The 12,119-nt window shown below is 45.7% G+C and overlaps 2 protein-coding genes across 2 annotated transcripts in view; one reads left to right on the top strand and one right to left on the bottom strand.

The window, feature by feature from the left end:
• Positions 1 to 12,119, bottom strand: part of WNT5B (Wnt family member 5B) — a 200,987-nt gene that overhangs the window by 96,183 nt on the left and 92,685 nt on the right. The gene's annotated exons all lie outside the window — the stretch shown is intronic.
• Positions 3,332 to 7,231, top strand: FBXL14 (F-box and leucine rich repeat protein 14). The gene has a single exon (XM_089671812.1). The coding sequence runs from the start codon at positions 3,610 to 3,612 to the stop codon at positions 4,813 to 4,815; it is 1,206 nt and encodes a 401-aa protein (XP_089527938.1). The 5' UTR covers positions 3,332 to 3,609; the 3' UTR covers positions 4,816 to 7,231.

Below are 12,119 nucleotides of genomic sequence, written 5' to 3'. Positions count from 1 at the left end.
TAAAAAATCAAATTTCATCATAAATGTAGGCCAAAATGTATTGTGCAACATGTCTTTTCTAAAAAAATTTAATTTTGTGCACCCTTGCCACCCTGTAGCAGTATATCTGCTATAGGGCGGCGGGAATGCGGTTAATGAGTCATTCATGGCCAACATGTAAACATGTATAACCACTGGTACATCTCTGCCTGCTTCTGGGTTTAGGGCATGCGCATGTGTGGGTCCCTGCCGACACCTGCTGTGATTGTGCAATGATTCATGGCTGGGACCTGCTGATCAGCTGTATACAATCACAGCCCAGAGTCCTGTTTTGACATTCAATACAGGGCTCTGTACAGAGGGAATGATCTCGCTGTTTCTCATGCCTGCAAAACAAAGCAGGGATAAGAAACAAAGAGATAAATTAGTAAAAGCAGCACATAATACACACATTACACAGTTAGGCACACATGTAACCCTCTGATCGCTTAGATGTTAACCCCTTCCCAGCCAGTGTCATTAGTACAGTGACAGTGTTGAGTATATTATTAGCACTGATCACCGTACTAGTGTCACTGGTGATATCAGTGACTGTCAGTCCCTCCCCCGTCCCCAGCTTCAGTTAGTGCCTGCTGCATTATCGCATTCCCATTAAAGGTTGCTGATCACCGCCAGTAGTAGTATAAAAATTCCAGTATATATGCCATAGCTGTAGATGCTATAACTTTTACGCAAACCAATTAATATACACTTATTGGGATTTTTTTATCAAAGACATGTAGCAGAATACATTTTGGCAAAAATTTATGAAAAGAATTTATTTATTTTTTTTCCAATTTTCATTGGAAATGTTTTAAAGTAGAAAGAAAAAAAAATTTTTTTTTTAATTGTTGGTCTTTTGTCGTTTATATTGCAAATATTAGAGAAAAGACCAGTGGTGATCAAATACCATCAAAAGAAAACTATTTGTGTGAAAAAAAATGATATAAATTTTGTTTGGATACAGGGTTGCACATGATGCGCAATTACCAGTTAAAGTAGCATAGCAAATAATGGCCTGGTCATGAAGGGGGTAAAATCTTCCAGAGGTAAAGTGGGTAATCAGTTGCACGGCCTATGCATTATGTGTGCCCCAGACAACAGCGGGTTCAGCCAACAGTGTCCATGTACAGTGTACGCATGCAAACGTTAGCACCAAGGTTTACATAGAGCGCTGCGCGCAGCTTTTTTTTTGTTTACACTGCTAAGTGCGGTAAAACATTGTGCTGCCTAGTGCGCCTGTATAGATGAGACCATACTCTTTATAGCGCTGACTACTATGCTATGCCCTGAGGCTGCTGAAGAAACAGGGCAAATGGGACTTCAGCTGACCAATAGGAGGTGAACGTGAACAAGTAGCTGGAACACGCAGGAACCAATGGCTGATGTAAACACAGATCAAGGTTGGCAGCTGTAACATTGTAATTATTATTATAAATTTAGCAAATGTTCCAGAAACCACTTAAAAAGTAAATGTTTTGGGAAAAAGGCGCTTTTCCTGCCCGGCGAATTCACAGCCAGATTTTTATTACTACAAAGATTTGCCAGGTGCTTGCCTCAAGCCTGACAAATGATTGGCTCAATTTAGTAGCAGAACAACTGCCATTAATTTAACCGCCTCCTGCCCGCCATATAGTGTAATGACAGGCGCAAGGCAGTTCTCTCATTCTGGGAGGATGTCAAATGACGTCCTCCCATTCTAACCGCGCATGCGCGGCTCCGGGAGCAAGCAGCACGGTGATTGGTGGTGCGCTGTGTCCCTCGGACACAGCGGATCACCGCTCAACGGAAAGTGCCAAAGATGTCGGCTCGGTCATGTGATCAGCTGTGTCCAATCACAACTGATTGCATGTAAATAGGGAAATGCCAGTTATCGGCATTTCTCTCCTCACGAGCTGTCACGCTGACAGCTCGAGAGGAGAGCTGAGCTGGTAATAATCGGCATTCCTCAGAGGGGACATGTACACTGATCATCAGGGCACTGATGATCAGTGTGCCCTGATGATCTGTGTAGCCCCATCAGTGCCATATGTCAGTGACCATCAGTGCCAGCTGTCAGTGCTCATCCATGCCACCTGCCAGTGCCCATCAGTGCCACATATCAGTGCCTACCAGTGCACATCAATGCCACATATCAGTGCCCATCTGAGCTGCCTTTCAGTGTCACCCATCAGTGCCACCTATCAATGCCAGTCAGTGCCACCTGTCAGTACTGCCAATCAGTGTCACCTATCAGTGCCAGTCAGTGCAGCCTATCAGTGTGCATCAGTGCCAGTCAGTGCCACCTATCAGTGCCATATTTGAGTGCTGCCTTTCAGTGCCCACCAGTGATGCCTGCCAATGCCCATCAGTGCCACCTACCAGTGCCTCCTCCTATGTGTTCATCAGTGCAGCCTATCAGTGCCCATCAGTGCAGGCTCATTAGCACACATCAGTGAAGGAGAAAAATCACTTATTTACAAAATTTTATAACAAAACCTAAGAAAAAACTTTAAAAAAAATTTTTTTTAGTGGTTTTTGGTTTAAGAAAAAATAAAAAAAACCCAGAGGTGATTAAATACCACCAAAATAAAGCTCTGTCTCAATAAAATAATAAAAATTTCATATGGGTACAGTGTTGCATGACCACACAATTGTCATTCAAAGTGCAAGAGCGCTGAAAGCTGGAAATTGGCCTGGGCAGGAAGTGGGTATAAGTGCCCGGTAAGCAAGTGGTTAAAATAATAAAAAAGACAAATGAAAAGGGCCGCTGTCATGACACAATGGTGTCACGAGACTCTTCTCCCTGAGGTAACACCTCACAACACTTTCCTACAGGCAGCAAAAGTACAGCCATCTTATCCACACGCATCTGTCACTACACAGGGTTAAACAGGAAGGAAAGAGGAGGAGGGGCCGTCTCCCTGGCAACCGCCGAGAGCCCCCAGCTACTACTGCGCGGGAGACAAAGGAAGCCCTGGGACTCCTCCCACTCGCCCTCCCTCACAAACTCCAAGACCAGTCGCACTTTCGCGCCTGCGCAGTCCGATCAACAATAAATAAAAAATAAAAAGCCTAAGGTGCGCGCACGTCGTCGCGTGGCAACCAAAGTCAGACTCCAGAATTAGAAAAAAAAAAATCTGCTTCGGAAAGGTGACGGCTGGCAGAGGCGAGAATACGAGTCGGCGGCCGGACTCTAACGCTTGAGCCTCTCTCTATATATATATGTTTTTATTTTTAATTTCAGGTAGACGCGCGCCTGCGCAGACTGAGCGGCCGCACGCACCAGAGAGGATGCGGGAGCGCGCTCAGTAGCGCTTCCACCACCCCTTCTCCGTGTCGCGGCGGCGAGCACGTCGATAGCAGTGTCGCGCACGGCGCGTGCTAACGGACTCTGAGGGGGGAGAGAAGGCGCTCCGGTCCGGCAAAGTCTTGCGAGGGACTGCGAAATACAAGAACGAGAGCGGCCGGGCCGACGATGATTCGGATAGCGGGCCCAGGCTGAGGCGACAGAGGAGGAAGTCGCCGCCGTTATCCCTTTACCTCAGGCAAGCCGCCAACAGGCCTCGGGCCTAGCCGCGGGTGGGGGGTGATGCCGGACCCGCGCTGAGCATGGAGGAGACCCACATCTCGTGCCTGTTCCCCGAGCTCCTGGCCATGATCTTCAGCTACCTGGACGTGCGTGACAAAGGCCGGGCGGCTCAGGTGTGCGGCGCCTGGCGGGACGCGGCCTATCACAAGTCTGTGTGGCGGGGCACCGAGGCCAAGCTGCACCTCCGCCGGGCCAACCCGTCACTCTTCCCCAGCCTGCAGGCCCGCGGAATCCGCCGGGTGCAGATCCTCAGCCTGCGCCGCTCGCTCAGCTACGTCATCCAGGGCCTGCCGGACATTGAGAGCCTGAACCTGAGCGGCTGCTACAACCTGACCGACAACGGCCTGGGCCACGCCTTCGTGCAGGAGATCGGCTCCCTGCGCTGCCTCAACCTCAGCCTGTGCAAGCAGATCACTGACAGCAGCTTGGGCCGCATCGCCCAGTACCTGAAGCGGCTGGAGGTGCTGGAGTTGGGGGGCTGCTCGAACATCACCAACACCGGCCTGCTACTCATTGCCTGGGGGCTGCACGGCCTGAAAAGCCTCAACCTGCGCAGCTGTCGTCATGTTTCCGATGTGGGGATCGGCCACCTGGCTGGCATGACCCGCAGCGCCGCCGAGGGCTGCCTGGGTCTGGAGCAGCTCACCCTGCAAGACTGCCAGAAGCTCACCGACCTGGCCCTCAAGCACATCTCCCGGGGTCTCCAGGGCCTGCGCGTGCTCAACCTCAGCTTCTGTGGCGGTATCTCTGATGCTGGGCTCCTGCACCTCTCCCACATGGGTGGCCTGCGTAGCCTCAACCTGCGCAGTTGCGACAACATCAGTGACACGGGCATCATGCACCTGGCCATGGGCAGCCTGCGACTCTCGGGTCTGGATGTCTCGTTCTGCGACAAGGTGGGCGACCAGAGCCTAGCCTACATCGCCCAGGGCCTGTACGGGCTCAAGTCACTGTCGCTGTGCTCCTGCCACATCAGCGACGATGGCATTAACCGCATGGTGCGTCAGATGCACAGTCTGAGGACCCTCAACATCGGCCAGTGCGTGCGCATCACAGACAAGGGACTGGAGCTCATCGCCGAGCACCTGAGCCAGCTGACCGGCATCGACTTGTACGGCTGCACCCGCATCACCAAGAAGGGGCTGGAGAGGATCACGCAATTGCCCTGCCTCAAAGTGCTCAACCTGGGGCTCTGGCAGATGACTGAGAGTGAGAAGGTCAGGTGAGGGCTTCTCCCACCTCATCCCTGGCCTGCGTCCTCTATGGAAGTGACTGTAGGACTGGATGTGTCATACTGCCTGTAGGGTCACGTGAGAGGAAAGTAGAACGGGCCGTGGCTAGTGCTACAGGGAAGTGGCAACAGGTCCCTTGTGGCAGTAGAAATGATGATCAGAGGAGTTGTTACCGTTTCCACCACGGTATAAAAAATGGGTAACACAAGACTCTCCCTGGGTTCTTTGACAGCATGGGTTAGCCACTGCCATTGTGGCTGGCATATCACTGTAGTTAAAATCAAGTATGGTTCATGTAGGGTTTTCAGTGCTAGGGAACTGCAAGTCTCAGTGACCTGTGCTATGTGGAAAAGCAGTGCCAGGGCCTTTCTAATTAGAATAACACCATATTTGGTTGAAATCTATAAAAACCGAGAATGCACCCAAGGTAACAGATGTGTTTTGGCAGATGATGGGCAATACTATTTTTTCAAAGTTATGTATATTATATTTAGTGCCTTCACTGTTTTTAAAGCGTCTTGCTGGGAAAAAAAAAATGAAATCCCTTAAAACTGACCAGTTAATGTGTCAGCATCTTAAGAATTTGCCACACCGTGTTTATTGGATGCATGGCTCCCTGCTGCGCTCTGCCAGTTGATCTGCTGGTCCATACATTACTAAAACCAACAGTAGTGCCCAGTGGATGAACCCACTGTGCACATCGTGCAGGAATCCTGCATACCAGAAAGCGTGATATGCTGAAGATTTTGTTGGAAGCTGTAGCTCTGAAAAACAGTAAAGTTAAAAATCACGTACCTTAAAGGCATAAGAGGCTTCTTTTGCAGGGAGCTTTTTTTTAAAAAAAAAAAAATTTCAAGCAGCAGTATTTTTTTGTGAATTAGGTTGGTATATAGGCTGCAGAAGTACAAGCCCCTTAATGCTGCTGTTAAGACATGGACAGTCTCAACTTTTGAGATGTCCTTTTTGTTTAATTTCTTGACAGGGCACCCTGGGGCTTGCAGTTTGCTGGCAAACAGTTGGCATTGCCTCAGAGTTGCCCTTACCAGCTAATGACAGGGTTTAGGGTGAAGTGGTTAACCCATGCTGACGGTCTTGTCATCAATTTAGTTCTCTAGCAACGGAAGGGTTAATGGGAGCTGCACCAGTAACATTTCCTGATTTTTTTTTATTTTTTATTTTTTTTTTTTGTTTTGTGTTTGTGAGTTGTGTTAACTTTCCAGTACATAACTACCGAAACATTCCCCTGTAACATGGCTGATATTGCTTACTGGTATTATTAGTTACAGGATTCTGCCATAAAACATTTTTATTTCCACATTTCTTATCTCACTTTATTTTACGTAAATATATTCCATATGACTGGCTACCTCGTTTTTACCTTTTTTGTGCCCTGGAAAGTATTTTTATTTTTTGTGCCTAGACTGGAAAAATATCCCATTTTACGGGTTCTTCAATAACTTTTTTCTTTTTAACATACCTGCTCTCCCTTTACTCCTTGCCCTTGTGAGAACAAGTCTTTCTCAACAATGATCCAGAATTCAAAAGCCCACTCTTGCCTAGACTAATGAGGTTGGCCCTTAATTTAACCCACTCATTCCCTGCCAGCCCTCTTGCACATAGCAACTTACTAGTGTTCCATCCAGCAGAGTTGGATAAGCCCTGTTTTTAAATCAGATGAAACCCAGTTAGTCTGTTGTATTCTACTGTTTTTTATAAACTGGTTTATGACTGCTGTTTTATATTTCTATATGGTTTTTAAAAAAGAAAGTGTTTCCCATGCTCAGATTGGTATCCAACCTTTTAGCGTGATCAGTGTTTAAAAAGCGGAGACAGTTAAGTTGAACAGTTATTGTTCCAGTTAAAGATTTCAGTTTTAGAATGGAAGTGCAAGCCTTTCTCAACTCTTGCTGCTGGAGATGGTGCAAAGCCTAGTTCCTTGCTGTTGACAATAGTCAAATTATATATGCAAACATGAGACTGTATTTGATCCTTATCCCCCAAAACATGAGTGCACCTTTTTATTTGATTTTTTTTTTTTTTTTTAGGCATTTTGTATTAGTGGGAGCACAATCCTTGGTCATAACAGATTGGGGTTGAATTATGTACTCACTCTTTGTTCTGTGGATCACAAAACTCATTCAGCTTGTTTGAGAGTTTGAATTGAATTCACACATGGACTTTTCTTGAGATTTTTTTTTGTTATTTTGTTGAAATGAACTTTGTCCCCCCTTTTTTTCCTGAGCATCTCCACAGTTGGATCTCACCTAGAAACGTGCCGAATTTCATTGTACTGTCTGTGAATTTGTACAAAGAAAAAGATCCTTCGAAAACGCTTTATATTCTTACAGTTAAAAGGTTAAACGGATATTTATATAATAAAAGAGGAAATATGATGTATGTTTTTGAGAAAGCTGTTGCTTCTGTCTGTTCTTTGTACATCTGGGGGGTGTCAATTTTCTTTAGTTATAGAGCTTTTAAAGTGGAACCAAACCCTCCTATCTAGTGGTGCACCGAAATGAAAATTCTGGTACCGATACTGAAAATTCAGAATGTATGTGGCCGAAAACTGAAATGTCTTTTGACTCGGGAAAGAAACTAAAAATAAACTTTGATTCTTTTAGCTTGGGGAAAGTGACAGCTGATTCTCCAAGCTTATAGTGAAGAGAAAAAACCTGGGAAAAAAAACTGGCACTGACATATAGTGACAGCCAGTCACTGTGTACACTGCTCCTCACCTGCCTTACCCCCCCCCCCCCCCCACCCTTCATCTGCAGTACACACAGTCTCCTGTATTGGCATTGCCAATAGAGCTATTTTCGGCCAATATGTTTCCGTGGCCGAAATTTCAGTGCATCCCTACTCCTATCCCTTTAAGCCAAAGAAGCTACTATCTTGGCCTCTGTTTGATCTTTAACTGCCATGATGCTGCACACGTGATCAGTTATGACACCAGCTATCTGATGGTTTGACAGTTTTTGGTTGAGAGTACAAGCAAATGTGATAGTTACATTCACTGCAACAGGAGTGCGTAACAATTTTTGAAACTGTTAAATTGATGGGTTTATTCTTCTTTTAACAATAGCAGATCAATTAGTGAAACCTGAGTTATGAGCAACGGCTCCAATTTTGCTCTAGTGTTCTTAATTTGGAGTCAGAATTAGAGTATATAGTATTTATTGTTGATGGAGGGTGTTTATTGATGTTGGTGGAAGCTGCTCCTTTAGAGGTATGTTCTTGTCGGTAGTAAAAGCTCCAAATCATGTGATTACTGATTGTCTGTAACTGTGTTGATTTGATTAAGAGTCCGTCTGACAGGCTTAGGCCCCTTTCACATGGGGCAGACTCCACTTGCTCAAACCCAGTTGAGCGGACCGATGACAGGTCCATTTCTGCTCCGCTTATGCAGAGCGGACAGGGACACAGCCTGCACTGCTCTATGGGCAGTCAGATGTAAATGAACTGGCTGTCCAAATACATCCAACTGCCCTCCAGGTCTCCTTCAGTTTGTTTTTATCGAATTGGAGGTAGGCAGGTGTAAAAAGGCACTAGTTTGTTTACACCTGCCACTCCATAGAGCAGAATGAGGGGTCTAATCGGGTCCACCTGCAAAATGGCCAGGTGGACTCGATCAGAACACTTGTGTAAAAGGAGCCTTACAATCTTCACTATGTGAGTGGGAGTTGTTGGTGACAGCACAGTCAGTGCTGGGGGGACCATGACTGGACGTTCTGCCAGCACAAAACATGCCAGCTGCATGCATGTATATCTGTCAGCATGGCATAAGACTCTAAGCAGCCATATATTTATGGCTTGCAGGAATGGATTTAATATTAAATCTGAACTAGAGATAAATTATTAAAATACATATAAATGAACTTTTTATCCAGACAAAGAATTTTATATTTGTTTGTCCAGTCCTTGGATTTGCATAGCTCTGCCACACAACACAGTCCTGCCTGGCAAGGCAGGAGACCAGAATTGTTTCTTTTGCAGTTGAGTAACACTTAATGAATCTTGTTCCTCCCCACCGACTGAACAGTGAAAGGAGAAATAGCAGACTGATTAGTTCATCTGTCACTCTGCTTATTTCTTATTTCTGCATGTTCCTTTTTAGCACAACAGCACTGCAGTGTAAATGATGGTTCCTTGTGCTTCTGCCTCTCCCACTTTGAGCTCTGCAGTACAGGGACTGCAAGAGGCTAATACCAGGTCACTTTCAGGTGCTTAAAGTAGAATTGGGTTATAACCCATGTCAGTTTTCTTTCCTTTTGCCATCTGTGTCCCATTAGGTAAATTTCACGTTTTTCCCATTAGCCAAAACGGGAAATGAGGAAATCCCTTCAATGTGAGGAAATCCCTGGTTGTTGCCAGAACTACTTGGCCCACTGGAAGATTTCTGGTCTATTACTGCTCCAGGGAAAGTCCAATATTTGTGATCTTTCACTTTATACCAGTAAACAGGAAAACTAGGGTCTATCTCCCTTATGAGGTCACAGACATAAAAAAACCTGACGTGTTCTAATCCCCGTCCTCTATCAAAAATGAAAAAAATAATTACCTTTAGCTTATACGGTTGGTTGTATTTAAAGTGATTGTAAAAAGTTTTTTTTTTTTTTTCTTCTAAAAGAAATGTGTTCTACCTACTACCTCTTCTGGTTCCTCCTCCTTCTAAGTGCCCTCATAGCAAGCCACTTACTGTGGGAAAACTCATGCAAGCTTGATGTTGAGCTGCACAGTGTGCGTTTTTATTGAAGACAGTGCAGCTCTGCGCCGCTCCCCACTCATGGGATTTGATTGAAAGCAGCAGGAATCAATGGATCCTGCTGCTGCTGCCCGAGCTTCCTATGAGAAAAGGACAAAAGAGTAGCACAGCTGCAGACGGGCACAGTGCTGGATCAAGATCTGACTTAATGCAGATAAAGTAAGTATAATGTATAGAGCTGCATTAAAGTGGTTGTAAAGGATGAAGGGCTTTTAAACTTCTATGCACTGCTCCTTCCTCAGTTACAACCCCCCCCCCCCCCCCCCAATTTACCTGAGCCCCATCACGATCAAGCTCAGTGCACAGGAGCCTCAGGACTCCCGAGTCTCTCTCTCCTCATTGGCTGAGACACAGCAGTGGGGGCCATTAGCTTCTGCTGTCGATCACAGCCAGTGAGGAGGGAGCAGGGGGTGGGCCTGAGCCACACTATTTCCATCCCATTGACAGATCCGCCTAGAGTGTGAGAGTGCACGAGTGCCTGACTATGAATATAGATGTTTGTGCATATCCATATGCTAGGCTGTCTTTACTTGTATCTGGATCTTTGCTTTGTGCAGAGTTGGAGAAAGACGTGTGTCTACACTTACCTATGAGGTGTATCTAAAACTGAATACGGCATATCCTAATTTCTTCTTTAGCACCTAGGGAAGCATCCATGCTGGCACTGGGTGTCACTGGGTTGATTCGGAGACTCTCTTTTTTTCTTTTTTTAGCTGACAGCAAAGCTGTCAGGATACATGTAAAATGAACAGTGTGTTTTGTAAAACTTAAGTATGGCTAACAGTATGTCAGGCCTTATAGGACTTTGATGATGATGTGTACATTGGTGTGGCCTATAGCAATGACAGTGAAGAACCACGGCCAGCAACCAGTCAGTGTTTCCTTTCAATCCTCCCATGCTACACTGGGGGCTGAGACTTTTTTTTTTATGGCATTCTTTTCTCACTCTGGCATTTTGTTCTGTGGGTGGCCTTTGGTATAGTCATGTACAGTGCAGGGCTGTTCATCGTGCATTGTATGTAGAGGAGGCAGGAGTGCGGCCAGGGGAACCTTAGATAGGAGGCTGCAAGGGACCAGTCACACTGCTTAGATGGACTCTGCTGGATCGAGGAATACAGTATTACACCTTATTCCCCTCTCCCTGTGCAGGAAATAACACTTGCGGTGTGGAGGGGCCCCATTGCGAGGGCAGTTTTTTCTGGTGCCTGGAGTTAAGGCTTTAAGTTCTGAATGCCTTTGTAAAGCCAGAAGTCAACCCGCAACAGTAAAATCAGTCTATATAATGCAGTAAATCATGCAGAGGTTTAATCCTCTGCCTTGTGTAAAAAGGATGTTTAATCCTGTCTTCTCTGAGCCTTCCCTTCCACAGTCCCCAATCCATCAGTTGAAAGAACAGAGCCCTGGGGGCAAGCTGCACATGCCTAGTTTGGTGTGTATGGCTAGAGATGTTTTTTTTTTTTTTTTTTCCCCTACCTTGGGAGAGTGCATGTGATCAGCACAGGGCCAATCGGCACTGTCCAGACAGGGTCAGCGGTTATGCAACCTCATAGGACAATCAGGAGAGAATGAAAACTCCTCCTACAAGCTTTAACCAGTGCTCTGCTGGACACTGATAGGTCTCAAGACTGCTCTAACTGCTGATGAGAAAAGGCATTTAGCAGTTTATATTTATTAAAATAATTTCATTTCCATACTCTGGGAGACCATATATCGTGAATGCACGGTCCTGGGTTTAGTAACACTTTAATGTGCTTTCCCATTAATGTTACCACACAGCATACCTAAATGCTTGCTAACACTGGTGGCACTGCTTAGTCTGCATGTTTTTTTTTTCAAGCCTTTAATCTCCACTGCACGCCCCAATCCACTAGTGTGAGGTGTATAGATCTGCGGGATCAATTTACATTCTGGATCCTAGAGGGAAAAAAAAAACTGTTGGGCTGGAGGCTATCAGAGAAACATGCTGCCTTTGTCGAGATCTCTTTAAAATGTTAGCAATGTCCCGCATAATATGAGATGGCATCCTTGGCAAGTGCATACATGAAACTGAAAAAATATATTAGCAGAGGTTACCTTGGGTGATCATGGATTGTCCTGTAGTTGCAGTAGGCCCACCACTTCTATTGGCCCGACAGAATGGGTAACTTCGCTGATCAATAGTGGTGGGGCATGGCTAAACTTTGAAAAGCAGGTCTGCCTAGACATGTAACATGCTTCTATCTTGGGACCTAATGATCATTTTGATATGTAGTGGTCACCAAAAATAACATCCGCATTAACATTTTTCATTTCATAGCAAGGTTAGCTTATATTGCATGTTAAATAGGCCGCTATCGCTAACCTCTCCTAGTCATCTGAGTGACATGATCCAATAGTGTCACTACTTCATGCATCTTGGAACAACTATGCTGAGCAAGGGTCCTGACTTTCCTTACTGCATGACTGTTTAAGGTCAGTGATTTCAGATGCTGAAGCCAGTGACAGGTTTCCTTTAGCACTGATTCACACTGACTGCATGTACACTTCCATCCATTTT

Source organism: Staurois parvus, unplaced genomic scaffold, assembly GCF_062004578.1.
Source record: "Staurois parvus isolate SC_StPar_1 unplaced genomic scaffold, SC_StPar_1.0 ptg000114l, whole genome shotgun sequence".
NCBI classification, from domain to species: Eukaryota; Metazoa; Chordata; class Amphibia; order Anura; family Ranidae; genus Staurois; species Staurois parvus.
This window is presented reverse-complemented; position numbering and strand designations above follow the sequence as displayed.

What these genes read in the sequence shown, in the direction of transcription:
- FBXL14 (XM_089671812.1), top strand. Translation starts at nt 3,610, where the DNA reads ATGGAGGAGACCCACATCTCGTGCCTGTTCCCCGAGCTCCTGGCCATG.